This window comes from Gopherus evgoodei, chromosome 19, assembly GCF_007399415.2.
Source record: "Gopherus evgoodei ecotype Sinaloan lineage chromosome 19, rGopEvg1_v1.p, whole genome shotgun sequence".
Taxonomy (NCBI): Eukaryota; Metazoa; Chordata; order Testudines; family Testudinidae; genus Gopherus; species Gopherus evgoodei.
Window position 1 is genome coordinate 1,444,348 of NC_044340.1, and position 24,208 is coordinate 1,468,555.

At 48.5% G+C, this 24,208-nt stretch overlaps 1 protein-coding gene across 2 annotated transcripts in view; it reads right to left on the minus strand.

Moving 5' to 3' along the window:
• Positions 1 to 543: 543 nt before the first annotated feature.
• The window catches only part of PLAT (plasminogen activator, tissue type), a 28,409-nt gene continuing 4,744 nt past the window's right edge, over positions 544 to 24,208 (minus strand). The window contains exons 2-15 of one of the 2 annotated variants that reach the window (XM_030538052.1): positions 22,662 to 22,887; positions 15,447 to 15,547; positions 14,402 to 14,441; positions 13,837 to 13,968; positions 11,160 to 11,273; positions 10,579 to 10,753; positions 7,456 to 7,547; positions 7,012 to 7,183; positions 6,539 to 6,624; positions 5,948 to 6,143; positions 4,744 to 4,880; positions 4,528 to 4,668; positions 2,633 to 2,778; positions 544 to 1,729 (exon numbers count right to left, since the gene is read on the minus strand). In XM_030538052.1, coding sequence (XP_030393912.1) covers positions 1,571 to 1,729; positions 2,633 to 2,778; positions 4,528 to 4,668; positions 4,744 to 4,880; positions 5,948 to 6,143; positions 6,539 to 6,624; positions 7,012 to 7,183; positions 7,456 to 7,547; positions 10,579 to 10,753; positions 11,160 to 11,273; positions 13,837 to 13,968; positions 14,402 to 14,441; positions 15,447 to 15,509 — 1,653 coding nt within the window. In that variant the 5' untranslated portion in view covers positions 15,510 to 15,547; positions 22,662 to 22,887 and the 3' untranslated portion in view covers positions 544 to 1,570. The remainder of the gene's footprint in view (positions 1,730 to 2,632; positions 2,779 to 4,527; positions 4,669 to 4,743; positions 4,881 to 5,947; positions 6,144 to 6,538; positions 6,625 to 7,011; positions 7,184 to 7,455; positions 7,548 to 10,578; positions 10,754 to 11,159; positions 11,274 to 13,836; positions 13,969 to 14,401; positions 14,442 to 15,446; positions 15,548 to 22,661; positions 22,888 to 24,208) is intronic. The other variant, XM_030538051.1, reaches the window with a different exon arrangement.

Consider the following 24,208-nt stretch of genomic DNA (forward strand, 5'->3'; position numbering starts at 1 on the left):
TGCCTCTGAGATTAAGTAAACTTTTTATACTATCCCTGCCAGGTGTTGGTCTAACCTGTTCTTAAACCTCCAATGAGGGGGATTCCACAACCTCTTTGATAACCTGTTCTAGTGCTTAACTATCCTTACAGTAAGAGTTTTTCCTAATATCTAATCTACATCTGCCTTGCTACAAACAAGCCAGTTCCTTCTTGTCTTACCCCTTTGTGGACAGGGCGAATAATCAGTTACCATCTTCTTTATATATTTGATAAACCCAGTTCTTTCAACCTTTCTCACAGGTCATGTTTATTAAAAGTCTTAGCATTTTTGTTGGCTCTCCTCTAGACTCTAATTTCACATCTTTGTTAATATGTGATGCCCAACATGTGATGCACAGTACTCCAACTGTGGCCTCAGTGCTGATTAGAGTGGTACAGTTACTTCCTGTACCTTGTTAACACATCCCAGAATGATGTTTGCTCTTTTTTGCAATGTAAATCAGTCTTTATTACCTCCAAAGTCATTATTAATATAAAGTCTGTAAATGAAAACAAAGCTAAATTCAGAAGACCAATATAGTTTAATATTCCTAGAGATAAGCCTAGGCTTGCCAGAAGGTCAGTATAGTGGTAGGAATTATACTGTCATACAAAAACACAAAACCGACAAATATAGGAAAGTTTAAATATCTATATAGTATAAAAATAATCTTTAAAAATGCTGCAGGAGATAAGTGTCACATTAGAAGATTGTTCTGAGCAAGTGGATAGACTCACAATATGTTTGTGCCTGTGAGTGAACTGACATCAGGCAAAGTGCTCACTTACTCTAGGAATCTCGCTGCATGGAACCAGGGTGGTGGTAGAACATGCTCATATTCTATGCTTTTCAGTGTATGTTCACCTTCAGCTGCTTCACTTGAGATCACAGAACTTGGTTTCTCTCTTTGCATCCTAAACTATGATCTCCTTTCACTGTGTCTGCCCCTTCTCTCGATTTTTCAAGGGCACCTTGGGGAGGTAGGGCTAGTGCCAAATAATCTCAGTATTTTTATTTTAAGAAAATATGGAGGTGGGAGTGGATTTAAGCAGCAGCCCATACCCTGAGGTGGAAATGGGACATGGTCCAAGCTCTACAGTGCAGTTACAGTCATGTTTCTCTAGACATACTTTGGAATATGATGCAAGTGTTATAACCTTACCCTCTAAAAGAGAGAGAGAGAGAGAGAAGATGGCTTCCAGAGTTTACTTGTGCCCTTTTTTGTCTTCTATACACTCTCACTACTGCTGTGGGATGCATAGACTCTGCTGTTAGGCCTTGTGGGGGTAGAACTTACTTTTCATTGTGCCTATATGACCTGGTGCACAAAAAACAAACAAAAAACCCCATGACTTCTAATAATCTCTAAAGAGAGAAAGTACCTAAAAAGTGTATGCCCTTCCCTCCAGTCTGCTGCACACCTGCACCCTACAGGTGAGTGATCATAGGGCAGCTGTGTAAGCAGCAGCTCTGTCAGCATCCTTCGTACCTCCTGTAAGGGAGGGATGGGGGCATGACTGCAAGGCCTTGAGTGGTTCATTTTCCTCCTTCAGGGTTTCATGTTGTCCTGAATCCAGTCAAGGTAACGAGTCACATTTGTATAGATGCCTGGTGTGTCTTTCCGTCCACAGCCTATTCCCCAGCTGATGATCCCAATCAGATGCATATGATTATCCTTCATACAGACCAGAGGCCCTCCGGAGTCACCCTGCAAGGAGAAAGCAGGTTAGTAAGAGGTTCATTCGCTTTCTTTACTTGCTGACTGGCTGCTAAGCCTTCCCATATTAGATTCCCCATAGATACTTCCTCTGCACTGCCAAGCTTAGGCTTTATGTAGGGCCTGATCTTCAAAGGTGCCATGCTTCAAGTATAGTCAGTGAAAGCCCCTCTGAAAAATTAGGATCTGTGTTTACTAGGATAGCATCCTACACCTCTTCTGCTATACCAAGAAAAAAAGTGAGATCCTACAACACTTCCCCGCATCATCCCTTTAAAAATCAGAGTCTGAAACTCACATGAGGAATCTTTTAAAGTACAGTAATCCTAGAAAAATCTTGGTCAGGTTCCCCCCTGCTCCCCAAACTGTGTAAACTGGTGACACAGTCTAATGCTGTGGTATGTAGAGAACATACTCATTAGGGAATTACGGATGCTGATATGTGGGGCGTTGTTTCAGGAACTTTAACTGTTTGTGCCCTCCCAATTCTGATGCTACTCTCCCCTTTGCCTGTTAGTCCATTCCCATTTCTGTTGGGCCATGCCCTATCCTGTCACAGACCCCCCTGATGAGCACCTCCTCATATTCTGTTTCTGTAAAGGAAAGTTACAGGAAACCCTGCACCAGGTGGGGTTTCCTGCCCAGCTATTGGTAACATTTCCTGCAGTTTGGGTTTTCAATACCCATTGTCCTAAGTTTATTTTGGTTAAATGTGGTCTCTTTTCCTAGCTGCTGCGAAGCTTGCAGCATCAGCAAGGGACAGTCTTGCTCTAGAGCCCACCATAGGCTGATGCAGGGTTGCATTTGCTCTGATTTTTTGGAGCATAGTGCTTTGTTAGCAACTATTTTCTGGAGGAAACTAGAGGGAACAGGTAGGGACAGAGGTAGGTTTACCTTGCAGGCATCATCCAATTGCCGGGTGTCCCCTGCACACAGCATGTTTTCAGTGATTGTCTTGTTCAGGTGCTGTGATGTGCAGCGACTAGCTGGAAACAGTCTGACGTGACCTTCCTTCAGCCGCTCTGAGTAGAAAGGAGAAACTGCAAGAGAAATGGATGTATTTGGTTGGAGGGGGGGAAGCAGAAGTTCCTTGTAAATGGATAGGTGAAGGGATAGGATGGGGACTTGGGAGGTACTGAGACTTAGTGAGGTGGAGAGCAACAGATAGTTTCTGGCTCGAAGGAGGATTCTGGGAGTTCACATATCTGCTCCAAGGCCTATTCCAATCCCTCCAGATCCCACTCCCTGGCACAATGTCAGTTGCTCCAGTCCCTGTGGGTCTGGAGTTTATGCAGGGGCAGAGCCCACACAGTTTCTATTGCTGGAGCACTACCCCACCTGTCCCCAGATACCTCTGGGGTTTTGCAAGTCTCCTTCCCTCTTTCCATTCCACAACTATCATCAGAGAGAGCAGAGTTTCTAAAGCAGGTACAGAAAAATCTCAACTCTTATCTACTTGAGTCACTTTTAAAATCCATTGGTTTTGTTTTGGCACTGGGAAACTGCTTCAGACCTAGGTGGGACAAGATATAGCTTCTCTCAGCTGGCTGTAGTGTCCTAAATTGCATCGACTAAAAGCCTTCCATTTCAGCCAAAGTTTTTGTTTGATAAAATGGTTTAAGTATGTAAAGTTAGGGAGTGGGGGTGGGGGAGGTATTGTGAGCTCTCTGAAAGGTGTTATGGGTTTAGGGGATTAAACTTGCTCTAATGGAAACCAGATGTCCTATCTGTGTACATGCAGACTCGAGCCTATGTAACTGTGTAACTAGATAGGAATGCATTATGGCTCTACTGAACTCAAAAGGGACGAAGCTTTTGTTTTGGGAGGTTAATATCTTCGCCATTTTAAGCTTCATTTTGGGCTGAAACTTGGCAGAATAGTTATCTGTCAAGTAATTTTTTCAGAAACATAAAACTTGATTTCAAATGAGGTTTCACCAAAGGATGCTTTTCAAGGATTAGCTTCCTTTAATGCTTTGTCACTTAACCCTCTATTTGTCTTAAAAGTACACTGATAAACATTTGGAAACATAACTACAGCAGCAGGGAGAAGTCCCAGTCAGAATCTGGGCTCTACTATGCTAGATCCTGCACAGTCAGCCAGCCCTTACTTTGAAGGACATGTAATTTATTAAGAGAAAAAATGCAAGAGTAGGGATAACAGGCAATAGGAAGGAGCCAGGGGAGAGAGGAAGAAGATGGCCATAAGAAGACTTACTTTCATCAGACAGCTATTTGCATATCTAGATGGATAAACACTTTTAAAAAAAAGAGCCAACTAGAAATAATCTAGGTGTAGTTTAGTTGGCTTCTAAACATCTGTTTTTCTTGCTGTTTCTCTTGTTCCTGTTCTCTTACTCAGAATCATACAGATAGTGTGCCTTACTAGAATATAGTGGTGCTATCTGCAACTGTGCAATAATCCTTGACAGGAGAATTTATTTCCAGCTGAATGAGAGTGAGGGAATCTTTCTACATATTAATTGAGAAGATGAAATGCAGAGTTAAGGCTGCAACGTTCCACCTAGCTCATTTGTTGTGCTGGAGTCTTGCACCTCCCAAGATATTTCCAGCTGTAGGTTTCTGACAAGGGACGGTTGTAGCCCACGTGAGCGGAGCTCACTAGGGTGCTACTGGTATAACTCTGGGCAGAACTGAGGTGTACAGTCACTGTAATGCTAACTACAGTAGTAGTGATTCCAGGGACCACTTAGTTCTTTTTAAATATGAAGGTGAGGGACAGGAGCCCTGTGGAAGAATCCCTTACATAGAGTACATCATCTCCTTACATTCCTCATGCTTGCCGTAGCCAGAGATCTCACATTCCATCCAGTCAGGCAGCCGAAGTCCTGGCTCTGGGAGGCAAACAGTGCGGACAGTGTCCGTTTCAATAGCACACTCTTCTGACCCAGACTTCAGCTGTAACAGAACTGAAAAGAAAATGTATAAGAACAGGCTTTGGCTGGTGGTACAGTTTCTGAACATGTGGCTAGGAAAGTTCTTACCTATATCATTGTCATAAGTTTCTGGGTCAAATTTGCTATGCCGGGTGTATTTCTCCACTTGGAATTGCTGCTCATTCTCCTCAGGGATCATTCGATAGGTTCTACCTAGTACAATCTTTAGACGGTTGACACTAAACCTGGACAATGAAAGAGTTTTGAGCGTCTCCCAGCTTCATTCAACTCTAGAGACCCATCCTTTGAAGGTGTCAGCTACCCAGCAGGAGCTCAACTTTCTCTCATGTAGAATTGTTACTCCTTACATACCCAATCAGTCTGGATTTATATTCAGGGCATCCTTGTCTCCCTCATAGCACCGACTATTGCATACAGTGGAAAAGTTCATCTGCTCTCCCCTTCTCTCTCCTCACCCCATCATGTCTCAGGCTGCCTCAGGTTCTATGCTCATTGCCCTGTATAACAGATTTATTCTTAGTCTCCTTGAGATATCTTATGTCCCACAGCCTGTTCACCTCTCAATTTCCTTTTTTGATGCTGGCCATGTTCATCTTGACCATCTCTTTACTGTAGGACTTTTGATACGTCCAGATGCTTCCTTTGTATTCTCTCTCAGAAAAAAAAAAAGTCAGATAATCTTTTCTTAAACTCAGTAACTAGAATAGTGTGCAGGGTTCCAGATGGGATCTCGATGGAGCCACGCACAGTGGGATAGGGGTCTCCATGACTGTAGTTAATTTTCTGTAGAAAGCAGTCACTACAGCATCTCTCCCATTCCCCAGATTTGAGCCTAGCTAAGCAGATGCAGGGTTAACTCACAGAGAATGACATTGTCAGTCAGTTGCGGAGGTTAAACCCCACTATTCCTACACTATAGTTCTTAAGTACAGTAGGCCTACCCAGAGACCATAGCCTCACCTTCCTTCACTGTGCTACTGCTGCAGGAGAGTGCTTTCCTAGCTGCAGCAGTGAGGCAGGTGATGAGGGGACCTTTGTATCTATTTAAGCTGTCCTACATCCCCAACGGTGGTGGTGGTGAGGAGGATCTTATTCCATAGCTGGGAAAGTAATGTAGGGAGTAAGAGGTTCTGAAGGGCACAGTTACTCGGACTCCCTCTGCATGCAGCAGCTCTCACCGTGGCTCAGTGTCTCGGAAGTCAGGGCACTGGGATCTCTCTCTCATTACTGCAATAGGGAGACCCAGTATGTAGTCCCTGTGTCAAAGGCACAAACTGGATTCTTCTCTCACCTCTCCTGGAAACAATGGGCAGCTGACAGGACCCAGCAGGAGTTGATCAGGATTCCTCCACACAGGAAATGCTCCCCAGTCACTCGCCGATACCTGGCAAAAATGGCAGCCTGCCATGGGTGGGAGGTGATGTCTGTATGGAGGCCACCTTTAATTCGGAACTGGGCCACTTTGTGCTGCCGTAGGCCACACGTGGCTGTGAATGACAAACACAGAAAAAGGCTTTGTGCTGTGGCCCTTATTCTGCTCTCCCCTCTCTCATGGGCTAAAAAGCTCCATGTGCTTAGCATCTGCTGAAGCAGCACTGACCACAATGCTGTTGATGACCTGATTTCTCTTAGCCCCTGGAAACCTGGCACATGGGCAGGAAAGAGCAAGGAAGCCCTGCCTGTGCCCTCCATTCTACTGCCTTCCTTGCAAGTCTGGAAGACACACCTGTGTGGAGCCACAGACTCCCCTGCTGCTCTGCCACAGCTGCAATCCAGCTCCTACTTACTGAAAGGGGCTTGCATGTGACAGTGGCAAGAAGCAGAGCAGTAGGGATTCAAAGGAAGAGAAGATGGGGAGAGCAAGTGTGAGGATGTCTCTTACAGCAGAAAGGCACGTCGCAGTATTCCCACTTTGTCTGGCCTGCCTCCAGCACGTGGCACCATGGCCTGGAGTCATTGTCAGGGTTTCTGGAACACAAAAAAGGGGCGGATGTTTCAGCTGCTCACACTCCCATTGGATCTGTAGAGAGCCTGGTGGGGGAGGGGACAATGGAGAAAAGCATTGTTTTCCAAAAACTGTATCCTTCAAGTGTAACTTAGGGACAAGGCCACCTTGTTATCTTTCACTGGAGGATACCAGAGCTGTGCCTAGTAGTATCTGCAGAAAACTGCATGCAAGGAGTGACATCACAGATAATCACTCTATGGCTAGGCTGCATGTTCCCTGCAGTACTGTGTATCCCTTACGTCCTAATTCACGTGACAGGTCAGAGCTGCACCTGTCAGAGCTGCACCTTAGGGAGAATGGGGGAAGGGAGATTCCTTTTAAAAATTGTGAATTAACTCCCTACCTACCGGCAGAAATTGTGGCTCTCGAGACCCAGCTGTTTGGCATTGACCCGCCAAGCTGTGTAGAATTTGTTGGCAATGATTTTGGAGTCCCATCTCAGACAGGTGGCACCGGAGCTGGTAGTGCTGTGGCTACCCCGGTACTCTCTGCCCTTCCCAGAAAAACAGTCCTTCTCTCCTGCAACAAGAAATCTGCAGATTAACTGATTAGTACCAGCTGCTAACTATTCCCAGCATCACCACCTCAGCTGTTTATATAATGCAACTAATAATCACCACTACATCAGTAAGACTGCTGAAGTCTGTGCCTTTTCAGCGAGAAAAGTTAGAAGCTTAAATGTAGTTTAAAGTGCTCAATTCTGCAGCCTATGGAAATGTCTGTGGGCCCAGGGAACCCTTAAAAAAAAATCTAGCCTCCACAGCAGGTATCCCCTCTGCCCCTGCACATACCTTTAAAGCAAGCAGGTGTGCTGCAGTATTCCCAGGTATACTGCCCCCCTTTGTAGACATGGCACCAAGGTTTGGAGTCCTCATCTGGGTTCCTGAGAGAGATGGTAACATTGTGTATACAACTCCATACCAATGCACAGTCCAGCCCTTGCAGTCTGAGTAACTTGAGGAATGTTGATTGTTACATGGAAGGCAGGAGTGTTGTTTTTAGCATGCATATATGCAGTGCTGAAGCACGAGAGCACTAAGGATTGGATTATTTAAGGAGGGTTTGGAGAGGCAGGTTGCGGCTAGGTAGATTGGCTCAGGAAGGGAATTTCAGGTACAGAGGCAAGAGTGCGAGAAAGGAACGAAGGGGGTGATTAGATATGCAGCTTGAAGCAGAGTGAAATCCCCTGTGAGAGAGCCAGAATGTAGGGCCCAGGAAGGAAGTAGCTTCCTGGCCTGTTTCCACATACAGTCACCACTTTGTCATGGTACTGTTACAGGGAAACCCTGTCATGGGCAATCTCAGCAGATCAGATGTGACCTTCCTTAGTTTCCCCTTCATCTGCTCATGCAAAGAAGAGTTGTCTTTTTCAGTATCAAATTCAAACCCTTTTATTCACATGAAGTGCCACAGTCCACAGACCCCTTATGCTAAGCACAGTTCCTTCTAAAACCCCAAGGCAAAATAAGGTTACAGCAGCTCTTCAGTCACATGCCAAGGTCACCTACCCAAGAACCATTAGCCACTCTGTTCCAGTTCATTATGAGCCTGCTTCGGGGCCCCTCTCCAGGCCACCACCCTGAGAGTTCCAAGACCCACTTCTCTCCCATCAGTTTTCTCCAGTAGCCCCAAGTCAGGTCACTCATGAGAGGGCCCGTCACAGTGTTATACTCCCTCACACTTCATCACCAGTGAGTCCTACCCCTGCTCCTGTGGGCCAGCCGCAGCCTCTTGCTTCTGAGCCCAGCTTACGCTGACTAAGCTGGTTCTTCTCATTCCTAGGGGTTTCTTCACAAAACTTCCTGCAACTTGGCAGGGTTCCCAAGCAATAGCTAGTCCTCCCAAGAGCTTAACTCAGCACTTATTGCTGGCAACTCACAATTACTGCTCTGCTTCATCTGTTCTCATAGACTCATAGACTCATAGGTCAGAAGGGACCAATATGATCATCTAGTCTGACCTCCTGCACAAGGCAGGCCACAGAACCCCACCCATCCAATTTTATAACAACCCCTAACCCAGGACCGAGTTATTGAAATCCTCAAAATTGGTTTGAAGACCTCAAGCTGCAGAGAATCCACCAGCAAGCGACCCGTGCCCCACGCTGCAGGGGAAGGCAAAAAACCTCCAGGGCCCCTGCCAATCCGCCCTGGAGGAAAATTCCTTCCCGACCCCAAATATGGCGATCAGCTAAACCCTGAGCATGTGGGCAAGACTCACCAGCCAGCACCCAAGAAGGAATTCTCTGCAGTAACTCAGTTCCCATCCCATCCAACATCTCCCCGCAGACCATTGAGCAGACCTATCTGGTGGTAATCCAAGATCAATTGCCCAAATTAACGATCCTATCATAACATCCCCTCCATATACTTATCAAGCTTTGTCTTAAAGCCAGAAAAGTCTTTTGCCCCCACTACTTCCCTCGGAAGGCTGTTCCAGAACTTCACTCCCCTAATGGTTAGAAACCTTCGTCTAATTTCAAGTCTAAACTTCCTAATATCCAATTTATACCCATTCGTCCTCGTGCCTACATTAGTACTAAACTTAAATAATTCCTCTCCCTCCCTAATGTTAACCCCCCTGATATATTTATATAGAGCAAGCATATCCCCCCGCAGCCTTCTTTTGGCCAGGCTAAACAAGCCAAGCTCTTTGAGTCTCCTTTCATAAGGCAGTTTTTCCATTCCTCGGATCATCCTTGTAGCCCGTCTCTGAACCTGTTCCAGTTTGAATTCATCCTTCTTGAACATGGGACACCAGAACTGCACACAGTATTCCAGTTGGGGTCTCACCAATGCCTTATATAACGGTACTAACACCTCCTTATCCTTGCAGGAAATACCCCGCCTGATGCATCCCAAAATCGCATTTGCTTTTTTAACAGCCGTATCACATTGGCGACTCATAGTCATCCTGCTATCAACCAGTACCCCAAGGTCCTTCTCCTCCTCCGTCGCTTCCAACTGATGCGCCCCCAACGTATATCCAAAATTCTTATTATTAATTCCTAAGTGCATGACCTTGCACTTTTCACTATTGTATTTCATCCTATTTCTATTACTCCAGTTTACAAGGTGGTTCAGATCTTCCTGAATAGTATCCCTGTCCTTCTCCGTGTTAGCAATACCCCCCAGCTTTGTGTCATCCGCAAACTTTATTAGCACATTCCCGCTCTTTGTGCCAAGGTCAGTAATAAAAAGGTTAAATAAGATTGGTCCCAAAACCGATCCTTGAGGGACTCCACTAGTGACCGCCTTCCAGCCTGACAGTTCACCTTTCAATACGACCCTCTGGAGTCTCCCCTTTAACCAGTTCCTTATCCACCTTACAACTTTCATATTCATCCCCATCTTTTCCAATTTAACTAACAGTTCCCCATGCGGAACCGTGTCGAACGCCTTACTGAAATCTAGGTAAATTAGATCTACCGCATTTCCTTTATCTAAGTAATCCGTCACCTTCTCAAAGAAGGAGGTCAGATTAGTTTGACACGATCTACCTTTAGTAAATCCGTGTTGCAATTCGTCCCAATTACCATTGACCTCTATGTCCTTAACTACTTTCTCCCTTAAAATTTTTTCCAAGACCTTACATACTACTTTCCAAGACCTTACAGGCAACTCTCTGCTGCTCCATCTGTCTCTCTTCTATTTTCAGAAAACTCTCACCTGCCTCTTTATAGGCCTAGATGCCTTTTCTTAAACCCAGTTGGGAGGCAGCTAACCAGTCAGGTGCATTGGATCCTGCTTCACCTTAAAGGGGCCAGTCACCCTGTGACAGGTCCCCTACACTGCATAGTCTTCCTCCACCCCATGCTATACATAGCACTGTGATCCTCCCCCCTGCACATACACACAGCACCACACATTGTATACCCCATCACTACAATGGTAGCTCCTTTCCCCTGCTCTCACCTGCAGTAGTTGTGATTGCCAAGTCCCAGTTGAACAGCGTCTGCTCTCCGCCCATTGTACTTTTTCTGAGCCAAGGCACTGATATTCCAGTTTAAGCACTCGCTCCCACTCTCCGTCATGCTCCACGTCCCCCTGTATGTTACTCCCAAGTCTTTATAACATGTGACTTCGGTATCTAAGCAACAGGGAAGCAAAATGATAGCTTCAAACTGGTCCCACATGGACTCTGCTTCCCTCCCATGAGCTTCTGAGAGCTGTTCTCTTATGGAAGGACCCCAGGTACCACAGTCACTAGCCCAGCATAAATGCCTCAACAGTCTAGACCCCACGTGTAGCAGAGGGTATTCAGCCCCGAGGCTAGAAAGTATTTATCTAGGGTAAGGCCGGAGCACAGGTATCTTCCCCCCAGATGCAGCCTTAGATCCCCTGTAATACTAGCTCTGAAATAAATAGAGACAGCATAGCTCAGGGGCTGTTACGCTGCAGCAACCTCTGGGTAGCTCTTCTCACAGCTCTGGGTAGCCAAACCCTTCCCCATTCCCCCAGCCATATGTAGCTGAACTCACTGCACATGCACTCACCTATCTCACAGTGCTTCCCAGAGAAGCCTTGATGGCACTGGCAGATGAAGTGCAGAGGGGAGTATAATGCCTGCTTGCACTGCCCCCCATTGTAGCATTTCTTGTCAGCACATCCTGTCAAACAAACACAAGCCAGGAAACCTCATTAGATTTCACATCCTCAGGCAGCCATGAATATCTCCCCATCTGAGAAACTGATGTGGCCCAAAAATTAAATGAATACTTTGCTTTATTTTAAATAAGGGTGATAATATGGAACATGTGAATAAATGCAGTACACCTGCTGGAAATGAGTGTCTAGAAATGAAAATTACCACATCTGAGGTGGTAGGTAAACTTAAAGATGTTAATGTGCTCAAATGTGGGGGGGACCAGGTAATTTCCATTCCAAATATGGAAAGAACTGGCACATGAGACTGCTAGTTGGGTAGCAAGGATTTTGAATAAATCTTTCTCTTTGGGGATAATACCATATGATGAATACTTAACATCATGCCTATATTTAAGAAAGGTGCGGGGGCGAGTGATTGGGTAATTACAGACCTGTTAGTCTGATCTCAGTAGTATGCAAGGCTTTAGAACAAATTGTGAAGGAAAGAATAATTAAATGCATGGATGTAATGGTAAAGGCGATGTAATGCAACATGGGTTTACCAAAGGTAGGTTGTGCCAGGCTAACCTGATTTCCTTCTTTGAGAAAATAACTGATTTTTTTAAATAAGGGAAGTATGGTAAATTTAATATACTTGGACTTCGGTAAATCATTTGACATGGTACCGCATGGGAAACTGTTAGTTAAATCAGGGAAGATGGGGATCAGTACAAGCATTGTAAGGTGGATAAGGAACTGGCTAAAGAGGAGTTATCGGACTGGAGGAAGTTACCAGATGAGTTCCTCAGGGATTGGTCTTGAGACTAATCTTATTCAATATTTTTATTAATGACCTTGGCACAAAACTTGAGCATGTGCTAATGAAATTTGCTGCTGATAGAGTTGGGAGGCATCTTGAGGAGGATTGGAATATTATACAGGAAGATCTGGATGATCTAGAGACTGGAATGACAGAAATGGGATGAAATTCAACTGTACAAAGTACAAGGGTCTAATAAGATTTTCTGCTACAAGTTGGGAGCTCATCATTTGGAGGTGACAGATGAGGAGTGAGACCTGGCTGTGGGGATCCCTCACAGGATGCCTATGATCTACCAGTGTGGCGCAGCTGTGAAAAAGGCAAATTCAATCCTAGGATGTATCAGACAAGTCATTTCCAGTAGAGAGAGAGAAGAACTAATGCCATTGTACAAGATATCCTTGTAAGACCTCATTTGGAATACTGGATACAATGCTGGTCACTCATGATACAGAGAAGAGCTACTAGGATGATCAGGGGAACAGAGGGCCTGTCTTAGGAAAGGAGATGTGAAGGACTTGGCTTGCTCAGTCTAGCAAAAAGAAGGCTGAGAGGGACTCGGATTACTCTGTATAAAAATATCAAAAAGGGGGTAATTACCAGGGAGGCTGAAGAGATATTTAAACTAAAGGACAGTGTGGGGGCACAAACAAATGGATATAAACTGGCCATGAACAAATTCGGGCTGGAAAAAAAACTGTTCCCAGTAGGACTTATCGGGGCAAACAACTTAGTTTTAACGGAGGGTTGGACAAATTTATGAGTGATGGTATGATGGAGTTGCTTGTGATGGTAGGGGCAAGGCTCAGCAGTCCTAGGGTTCATTTCCAGTTTGTCTTACGTTCCTTAAAGCTCATGCTTCTGGGTTTCAGCTGCAACTGGCAGGGGTCAGAAAGGGACTCCCCCCACCTCCATGTTGTGGGTTGTTTGTTTGTTTTTTAAATCCCCTTCCTCTGAAGCATCAGGCCTGGCCAGACCTAGAAAAGGGACATGGGGCAGAGTGATTCATGGCTCTGAGGTGGCACCTCTGTATCTGGTGCTTGACAGGCTGGTTCCTGCTCACATGATCAGGGTATCACTGACCCCATATGTGGGGCTGGGAAGGAATTTTCCCCCATGTCAGTTTGGCAGAAAGCTTGTTTTTTTTCGCTTTCCTCTGTGGGCCTGGGTCACTTGCCAGGATTATTTGGGTGTATCTCACTTCATCATTTCTCTGCCACTGCAGGGGCCTGAGACATTGGTGAATTTTTATCCGTCCTATTCTCTCTCTCTGGCACACAATAGTGTTTTCTCTTGTGGGCTGTATAATTTTGCTCTAACTGTGGGTGCTGGGTGGTGGTGCTAGTCTGTGATAAATAGAAGGTCAGATTAGATGACCTGTTGATCCCTTTTGGCCATAAACTATGATTTGTGACCTCTCCTGTCAGCCTCCTTACTGCCCCTTTCTCTCTGGCATGTTGCCAGACATATATCTTGTTTCCTGCCGCTGGTACAGCTTGTACTCACCTCCACCCCTTTCCTCCATCTTCCCCACTCACCATGGCATATGCTTTGGCTCTTATCTCCACTTACCTGTCTGGCCCAGCCTGCACTCTTATTCCTGCTTCAATGAGTAGGCACATCCTAGTGCATCCATGGAAACCCCAGATTATATGTGCACAATCATCATTCCCTTGAGAGCAGAGTTCCCCTTTCTGTCTAACAGGGCTGAATGCTGGAAATGCAGATGCTCCCCTTTCCCTTCCCAGCTCCTGCTTCATACTCACTTCTGACAGGCACGCTGTGGCAACGACTCCAACCGCTCTCACACACACAATATTCTACTCTGCCTCCTGCAGATCGTAGCCAGGTCTCTCTCTGCTGGTAAATCTGTCTGGATGAACGGTCAGTGCAAGTGGCTGCAATTGGAGACAGGAAACCCTCCTTAGGAAAAGGCAAATGGGGCTGTCTGACCATAGAGGCTCTGCTCCACTCCCTTTCCTGGACAGCAGAATGGTCCCCTCTGTTAACAGAGCTCTCTTCCCTTCCCAGGCCAGAGCTGCTTTGTCCCTCTCCCTGCTGTGCTGTTGTATGTAGAATTCTGTGCTCCGCCAGCCTCTTTTTATGTGTGTAGGAGAGGGGAAAGATCTTCCTTGTCTTTTGAATTGTATAAGAGATTACAGCATGCTGGGTATGTTCTCCACCATGGCCAAATCCGTCAGTACAGCCTACGAGAATGGGCATAGTTGGAGCATGAGCCTGGCCCTGGTTTCACTTCCTTGGCACCAGCCTGCTTTGCCTTGGGCACATCTGCTTAGCCCAAGTTAAATGGGTTTCCTCTCCCCTCCTTACCTTTAGATCTGGCTCCCCGTTTAAGGCGCACAAGGAACTCCTGCAAGCAGAGAAAGAGGAAGCCTGAGTGGCTGCTGTCTTAGAGATTCAATTACCAAGTGCTCCCAAAATCTGGACTCCTTTCCCAGGCCCTGCAAACCTGGAGAGCTCTGAGACACGCTCCCACCCTCCCCAATGTGGCATTCCTGGTATTGGGGGGAGTGTCTTAGACACACTTATAATAGTCCAGGATAGCAGGGACCAAGCACAAATTGGCTCATGTTCCTGGGGATGCGCATTAAGGATCCTTCCAGTTGTACACAATTTACATGTGCTAACCACCATGCACTATTTCTGTGTAAATGCCAGACATGAGAATTTAGGCAACAGCCCTTCCCCAGGCCCAGAGGTAGAGAGAAAATCAAGTGGAGCCATTAAGGTATATGAAATAGAAATACTTTCACAAAGAACATTTCTTTAATCTGGTCCCAAGTAACACAAAGCAGCACAAATGACTGAAGGGCAGAGTGGCTTGCTAATGAGGAAAGATTAAGAACTAAGAAAGTTAGAATTTGTCTGGATCTACGGTTTTGAGGCCACGCAATGTCTGAGGCTAGGGGATATGGGAACCTTCTGCATAAATTCAAAGGGTCAAGTGTAACTGAGGATGATAGGATGGTGTAAGTAAGACTGATGTGGGGAAATCAAGCAAAGGCTGACCATGATGGAGACTTTTCTAACAGTCAGGGGTATCTGGCTATGGACAGTCACCCAAATAGAGCGACGGAAGGTGCATTGCTTGATACAATTAAAAACTGCCTTGGATAATTCACTGCAGGGAATGATCGCAGCCTGGACTCGGGGCTGAACTTTGGGACCCTCTTACAGCTTTTCTGTCTCTGACTTCTATAACTGTGTAACTCTGCCCCTTCTCCTGACCAGCAGAGACCAATGGAGGTTCCGGCAAGAAGAGGTGAGAGTGCTGCCAGGCCAGGGCTAGGGAGCCAAGGGGTGCTAGGACCCTCCAGGGATCTCCCAGAGTGGCACTGGCATGTTGACCTCTTACCTGGCACTGCAGAGCGGTGATTGTTGCCATCAGCAGGTAGAGACACAGGAGTTTCCCTTCCATCCTCTGTGTTTTCCAGTGTTTCCTTCAAATCTATGAATCTAAAACAACAAACAGAAAAGGTGAGCAAGGAGCCTCCAGTGTGAGCAGAGGCTGATATTGTCAAAGCACACAACAAGAGCTTTTACCCACACAGCTCCCAGTGATTTCCAAAGGGAAGGAGGCTTGCAGGGAGTGACTAAATCCCTGAGCTGGCTTTGCAATTTAAGAACCTAGGAGCCTTGGTGTAACTTGGAAGGGCCCCTGACAGTCTGGAACCAGACCCACCTCCCACTGCTTAAAGTGGTAGGGGGAGGAGGGAGGGATTGCAGACCTGGGAGTGGGGAAAATAATAAAATAAACGTTGAACTGCATCACTGAAGGCTGCACCTCATTGTTACCAAAGTTGCTGCTCCCAGGTGATGATAGACTGTGATGCAGTAGGGACTGTTTGTGTGGGGAGTGGGAGAGCAGGGGAGGACTTTAAGGGATGGACGATGCCAGGGCCTGTAACCTGAGCTAGGTAAGGGAGGGGAAAGGTCAACACCTTTGCCCGGGAAGGGGACAAAAGGAAGGGAGTGGCAGGAGGGAAGCAGTTTGAGTTTGGGCTTGGGGCTGTGTGGGTGGAATTCAGGGGATCCTAGCTAGGATCCAAGCACCCTAAAAGCCCAGAAGGACTCGGTGGAGGGGTCCTGATTGTGCCTGCAAGCTCTGCTGTAACCTGTGTTCCTGTTGTCCAATAAACCTTCTGTTTTACTGGCTGGCTAAGAGTCACTGTGGGTCCCAGGAAGAGGGGTGCAGGACCGGACTCCCCCACACTCCGTGACAACTGGTGGCAGCGGCGGGAAATACTGCACCCCGTGAACGGCGCTTCCTGCAGTAAGTGACTGGGGAGCAGTAAAACGAAGGGGTGATTAACCCCTGGGAGTGTGTGCCCAGTGAGAAGGACTTTGCAGTAACAGGGTCCCCCGGGGGATTGTAGCGAGCGGTCCCAGGGGTGGAGGAGTCTGCAGCTCGACCCTGGGAAAGAGGTGGTGACTTCACGAAGGGCTGGTGCACTAGGGATCTCCCTGGAAACCGTGGGGAGCGGCGAGCACCCCGGCCTGTGAGTGCCCAGCAGGAAGATGTATGCCAAGCGGCGCAAGTGCGACCTGCTGGAGCTATGCAAGCAGAGGGGTTGCGCCCGGGGAGACGCACCAAGGACCAGCTGATTGCCCAGCTGGAGCAGGGAGACCGCATGAATGAACAGAGCCCTGTCTCTGAGGGAAGCAGCCGGGCAGATGCAGCGCAGGCACCAGTGTCTGTCCCCGCTGGGAGTGGTCAGCCGGCGAACGAGGGCTTCCCGAGACCCCCCCTTCCTAGGCCTAGGGGAAGGACGGGGAGGAGCCCAGTGTATACCGAGGGCACCGTGACACCCCCGGCCAGCAGGGGATCCTCCCGGCGACGCTCAGCATCCATGGAGCGGAGGCGGCTGGAATATAAAAGGGAGCTGAGATGGGAGGAGCTCGAGTTAAAGAGGCAAGAGCTGGAGGAGAAGGCGAAACAGCGTAAACATAAGGAGAACCAGCGTAAACATGAGCGGAAGGAGAAGAAGAAACAGCGTAAACATGAGCTGGACCTGGCCCAGCTGAGGAGCAGTGAGGCCCTGGCTGCAGTGAGTAAGGAGGGACCCAAGCCTACAAAAAGCTTTGATAAGCACTTGCTGCCCTGGCGTAAGGAGGGGGAGGACATAGATACCTTCCTGACGGCCTTTGAGAATGCCTGCGAGCTGCACAGGGTTGACCCTGCAAACAGGATCGCAGTTCTCACCCCCTTACTGGACTCCACAGCTGTGGAGGTGTACAGCCGACTGAAAGGGGCGGAGGCAGGGGACTACAAACTGTTCAAACAGGCCCTGCTCTGCGAGTTTGGGCTGACTCCTGAGATGTACCGGAAAAAGTTCCGGAGCCAGTGTAAAACCCGTGAGGTCACATACCTACAGCTGGTCAACCGGGCGCAGGGGTATGCCCGCAAGTGAACAGCTGGGGCCCAAACTAAAAAGGACCTGCTTGACCTATTCATACTGGAACACCTGTATGAGCAGTGCCCGTCCGACCTGAGGCTGTGGTTGATGGACCAGAAGCCGCAAAACCTGCAGCATGCAGGCCAGCTGGCCGACCAATTTGTGAACAGTCGGGCAGGGGATGGCAGGGAGAAGTCTCGAAGGAGCAGGCCTGCCTCAACGCAGAGAGAGAGTCATCATGGGACCTCCCAAAGGGGGCCTAGGGAGAACCCCCCCAAAAGGGGAACATCCAGTGTCAGGTCCCTCCAACCCATTCAAGGGGATCCACAAGATATGGGCTGCTATCGCTGTGGCCAACGAGGTCACATATGGGCCCAGTGCCCCAAGCTCAGGGACAGACCAAGCAGACCCAACCCGCAAAGGGTGGACTGGGTAAAAACCCAATCGGAGGAGGGGCTACATTCCCAGGAAAGGGGGGCTGGCAACATACCACCTGTAGATGCTCCAGGTTCCGGGTTTTTGGTTTACCGGGTGGGCGCGGGGCTGCCCCTCCGGAAAGAGTGCATTGTTTCCCTGGAAGTAGATGGAAGGAAGGTCACTGGGTACTGGGACACGGGCGCAGAGGTGACGCTGGCCCGGCCCGAGGTGGTGGCCTCAGATCGGATGGTGCCCAACACCTACCTGACCCTGATGGGCGTGGGTGGCACCCCATTCAAGGTACCCATGGCAAGGGTACACCTGAAATGGGGGGCCAAGGAGGGCCCCAAGGATGTGGGGGTACACCAATATTTGCCCACGGACGTGTTAATGGGAGGGGACCTTGAGGACTGGCCTAGTAGCACCCAGAGTGCCCTGGTCGTGACTCGTAGTCAGAGTCGGCAAAGGGCACTGCACCCCAACAACGGGGAAGGTATTCTACCCAAGGTGCAGGACCCTAACCCAGGGAGCGGGGATCGCCCAGGGGCATGGTTCAGAGAGGCTGCGGCCTCAGACCCAGCCAGCAAAAGAAAGCCGGTCCCCATCCCTGTCCCAGCTGCTGAGTTCCAGGCCGAGTTGCAGAAAGATCCCTCCTTGCGGAAGCACAGGGACCGAGCTGACCTTAGTGCGGTACAGACCATGAGGAGAGGTTGCAAGGAGAGGTTCCTGTGGAAGAAGGGGTTCCTATACCGAAAATGGGCTCCCCCAGGGGAAGTAGAGTCATGGGGGATCAGGAGGCAGCTGGTGGTTCCCCAGAAGTTCCGTCACAAGCTGTTGTACCTGGCCCATGACATCCCTCTCGCAGGGCACCAGGCAATCTGGCGCACCAGGCAGAGGCTGCTACAGAACTTTTACTGGCCTGGGGTCTTTACCCATGTCCGACTGTACTGCCAATCCCGTGACCCCTGCCAAAGGGTGGGAAAGGCCCGGGACAAGGGGAAAGCGGCTTTAAGGCCTTTACCCATCATAAAAAAACCTTTCCAGAAGGTGGCCATAAACATAGTGGGACCCCTCAGCAAGACGACCCGGTCAGGGAAAAAATACATCCTGGTGGTGGTGGATTTTGCCACTCGCTACCCCAAGGCGGTGGCCTTGTCCTCTATTAAAGCAGACACAGTGGCAAATGCGCTGCTAAGAATTTTCAGCCGAGTGGGGTTCCCCAAGGAGGTCTTAACGGACCAGGGTTCCAACTTCATGTCGGCCCTGCTCCGGTCCTTATGGCAAAAATGTGGGGTCGAGCACAACTGGGCCTCAGCGTATCGCCCCCAGTCCAACGGGCTGGTAGAAAGGTTCAACGGGACGCTGAAGATGATGCTAAAAACATTTATGAACCAGCACCCGCAGGATTGGGACAAGTACTTACCTCACCTGCTGTTTTCATACAGGGAAGTACCCCAGAAATCTACCGGGTTTTCACCTTTCGAACTGTTGTATGGAAGGCGGGTAAGGGGGCCCCTAGACCTAATGAGGGACGAATGGGAGGGGAAGGCCGCTCCCGAGGGAGAGTCAGTGGTGGAGTATGTCCTGACCTTCCGAAAAAGACTGGCCGAGCTCATGAGCCTGGCCAGGAAAAATCTGGCCCGAGCCCAGAGGAAGCAAAAGGTCTGGTATGACCGCACAGCACGAGCCCGTGCCTTCGCCACCGGGGATCAGGCAATGGTTCTCATCCCCGTGAGGAGAAACAAACTCCAGGCCGCCTGGAAAGGGCCCTTCAAGGTTATCAAGCAACTGAATGAGGTAAACTATGTGGTGAAGCTGTCAAACCGGGCACATCACCGTCGGGTGTACCATGTGAACATGATGAAACCATACTATGACAGGGGGAATGTGGTGTTGGCCGTGTGTGAACACTGGGAGGGGCAGGGAGATAACCCCTTAGTAAATCTATTCCCTGGGACAAAGGCTGGTTCCCCCCTGAAGGCAATTCCCCTCTCTAATCAACTGACCCCGGGCCAGCACGCTGAGATCAGGGGGGGTGCTGCATCTATACCAACAGCTGTTTTCCAACCAGCCTGGACGCACTAATTTGACTGTCCACCGGGTGGAGACCGGGTCACATCCCCCTATAAGATGCTCCCCTTTTCGGGTCACTGGTAAAACTGCCCAGGATCTTGAAAAAGAGGTCAGGGACATGCTGGCTTTGGGAGTGATCCAGCCGTCTTCCAGCCCTTGGGCCTCGCCAGTGGTGCTGGTCCCCAAGAAGAATGGGTCAATCCGGTTCTGTGTGGACTATCAAAAGCTCAATGCCATCACCGTATCTGATGCCTACCCTATGCCCAGGCCTGACGAGCTTCTAGACAAGCTGGAAGGTGCTCGGTACCTCACCACTATGGATCTTACCAAAGGCTACTGGCAAGTGCTGCTGAACGCAGATGCCAGGCTGAAATCGGCCTTTATCACCCCTCTGGGGCTCTATAAGTTTCTGACCCTGCCTTTCGGCCTCAAGGAAGCGCCAGCCACTTTCCAGCGCCTGGTGGATCAGCTACTGCGGGGGATGGAGAGTTTTGCCGTGGCGTATATTGACGACATCTGCGTCTTCAGCCAGACCTGGGAGGACCACATGTCCCAGGTTAAACAAGTCCTGGACCGACTCCGAAAGGCTGGGTTAACAGTAAAGGCTGAGAAGTGCAAGGTGGGGATGGCTAAAGTATCTTACCTGGGCCATCGGGTGGGGAGCAGCTGCCTGAAGCCGAAACCAGCCAAGGTGGAGGTGATCAAAAACTGGCCTGCTCCCCAAACCAAAAAGCAGGTCCAGGCCTTTATTGGGATGGCGGGGTACTATCAAAGGTTCGTGCCCCACTTTAGTGCCATAGCCGCCCCCATCACTGAACTGTGCAAAAAGGGGAAGCCAGACAAGGTGATCTGGACTGAGCAGTGCCAGGAGGCTTTCCGGGCGCTGAAGGAGGCTCTGGTTAGTGGCCCAGTTCTGGCAAACCCAGATTTTGACAAACCCTTTATGGTGTTCACCAATGCCTCAAACACGGAACTGGGGGCAGTGTTAATGCAGGAGGATGAAAAGGGGGAGAAACACCCCATCGTGTACCTAAGTAAAAAGCTGCTACCCCAGGAACAAAGCTATGCGGCCATCGAGAAGAAATGCCTGGCCATGGTGTGGGCCCTTAAGAAGCTAGAGCCATATCTCTTTGGGCGACACTTCACCGTGTACACCGACCACTCTCCCCTGACCTGGCTGCACCAGATGAAAGGAGCCAACGCCAAGCTCCTGAGGTGGAGCCTGCTTCTGCAGGACTATGACATGGACGTGGGTCATGTAAAGGAAAGTGCCAACCTAACAGCGGATGCGTTGTCCCGAAGAGGGGGCCCTGAACTTCCCCAGGTCACTGGGCAGAGTGACCCTGCTCAGTTCAGTCTCGAAGGGGGGAGAGATGTGATGCAGTAGGGACTGTCTGTGTGGGGAGTGGGAGAGCAGGGGAGGACTTTAAGGGATGGACGATGCCAGGGCCTGTAACCTGAGCTAGGTAAGGGAGGGGAAAGGTCAACACCTTTGCCCGGGAAGGGGACAAAAGGAAGGGAGTGGCAGGAGGGAAGCAGTTTGAGTTTGGGCTTGGGGCCGTGTGGGCAGAATTCAGGGGATCCTAGCTAGGATCCAAGCACCCTGAAAGCTCAGAAGGACTCGAGGGAGGGGTCCTGACTGTGCCTGCAAGCTCTGCTGTAACCTGTGTTCCTGTTGTCCAATAAACCTTCTGTTTTACTGGCTGGCTAAGAGTCACTGTGGGTCCCAGGAAGAGGGGTGCAGGACCGGACTCCCCCACACTCCGTGACATAGACTCCCTGCTTTTTTCAGACCACTTTAAAGCACTACCACCTCCCATAGGTAAATGGCAGAAACCACGTTCCTAGGCTTTGGGACTAAGCAGTGACTCCCAGATTTGTCTAATAAAACAAACTACAGTGGCTCAAGAGAATCCAAAACAAGGTGTCTGAAAGAGTAGGAGTGTCTGGGTTGGAGTGTCAGCTCTTGAGGGCCCAAGAGACACCCGTGCTGAGCAAGAACTTGCTGGTTCCAGTCTAGGTCTCAAGTCTATGTGAGAGGGTTTGCAGATGGAGTTAGTAAATTTTTTGCATAGAATCAGAATCCTGACCACTCCCATTCTTACCCCCATACACACATGCTGTCACTCAAAGGATAATGCTGCCTGCTGATGGATTGGTTAGCTCTGGGTGAGGGAAAAGGCTGAAGGGCCAATGAGGTGTCTGACAGGGGTGTGGATAGCACTAATCAATTTAAAGCACTAGATCTGTTTTTCAGTATTTTAACCTCCACTCCCTGTATGGTCTGGACTTTATTTCCACCATCATCCTGCCCCTCTTGCAGGCAGTTAAAAGTAGGTTAGTTGGCTGGGATGCTAGCTTGTGGTCTGGCACTCTATCTCACTTATTCAAGCATGCATTTCTTTCCTTGACTCACTTCCCTGTAGTCACAACAGTTTCTCATTCCCTTTAATCTACCTCGGCAGCTGTCACTTCAGACAAAGCTCTACTCCAGCCCTTATGAGAAATCTTTACATCTTCTGTCCCCCCACAACAGTAACCTTGGGGAACAATCTGTTCCTGCACAGTTCATTAGCTCATCTGATGTGATTGAGAGGAAGAATGGACTTAGATCTCTGCCTGCATCCATCTCTTCCAATGAATACATTACTTTCCTTCTCTCCTTCCCCTGTCCTCTTTCTTACCTGGCTGCTTGGAGCTGTCCTGATCACTACTGATTACGGTGTGACAATCCAGGCTCTGAGGAGTTCAGTAGTCTTGTGTGTTCCCTGTCCCTTTACTGAGCAGCATTTTCAGCCTCCTTTGGTGACGGACTTAATGGCAGCAACATGAGCTCTGATCTCTATAGCTCAACTCAACTCTGCAGTGGCTCTCTGCCATCTCATTCTCTCCAGTATCCCCTCCCCCAGTCTGTTCACAAAGAAAGGCAAGAGACAGGCACTTTTCTTCACTATAGCAGCAGAGAATTTCTTTGTGGTTTGGGGAAGTTGTTGGAGAGAGGACAAAGCCCCATTGAGCACCTTGCGGAAAGCTTTTATTATACAACTTCAGTCCTGAGCAGATTAAAGCATTTTTATATATAAAATTCTCCAGTCCAGACTGCCCCTGTACGGAGCCAGGCACAGTTCTTATCCTAGCACAACTAGAACACCCTTGAATAAGGGGCATAGGCATTGAGGGGCTCTTTGAGGAGGTCTCTTCCCCACGGGGCAATGCAGCTTTGCTCTGGTCTCATAGCACTACTTTCATCTCTGTGACCATTCCTTGCAAAGGCTTCCTTTTTCTTCAGTTAGCTCAGTGACCTCGTAGCAATAATAAAAGATTAGGGAAAGGAGGGTATATAAGCACTCTTCTGCAAAGCCTGACCTTGAGAGTGTGAGTTTAACAACTACAGGGGGAAGTTCATCATCTTTTTCAGAAATGTTACTGAATTCAAGAACTTGTAATAAACCTGACTGTCTAACCAGGAGTCACACTGGGATAATAAAGGGGCTCTATACTAATGTTAAGGGCATGAGGTACAGCAAAGGTTAGGATACTGAGGAAGGTAGATTACAATTAGTATACAGTTCATGGGGACTCCACTCTGGGGGCAAAATAGCACTAAAGGGCACTCCAACACTTCGTTTTTCCACGTTTCTGAGCCACAGATGTTAAGGTCCTTCTGATCCTGCATAACATAGGCCAGCAAATTTCACCAAGTGTTTCCTGGATCAAGCCTATAATTAAGTATCAGATATCTGGTTCCAGGTATCATATTTGCCTGGGTTAGATGGTAAATTCCTAGGTACAGGGACATTCAGTAAAGTGGCTCCCTTCAAGTAAGTCATTTTCACCTAAAATTATACTGAGGACAATTTTTCCAATTGAATAAGGCAGGATACACTGCCAGAGTGGGGAGACTTCTCATGAGATTGCTAGTGATGGCCCTCTGTACCCAGCATGTGAGATTTCAGAACCCCCAGTGTTACTGGTGCTGCAGTCAGAAACTGATTTTTTTTGTCAACTGTCATGTAAGTAGATTCTCATTATATTGTGACAAGAGCATCATAAAATTAAGGGATTTTGCATCTGTCTTCCTCCAAGAGTGTACTGACTGCTCTAGATAGCAGGAAATAGGAGTAGCAGCAAGAGGATTTTGTTTCCGTATGTTTTATCAGTTTCTAAATTCTAGGATTATTCTGCAGTCACAAATATTTCTGCCATATCATTCATCTGCTCTCTCACCTTT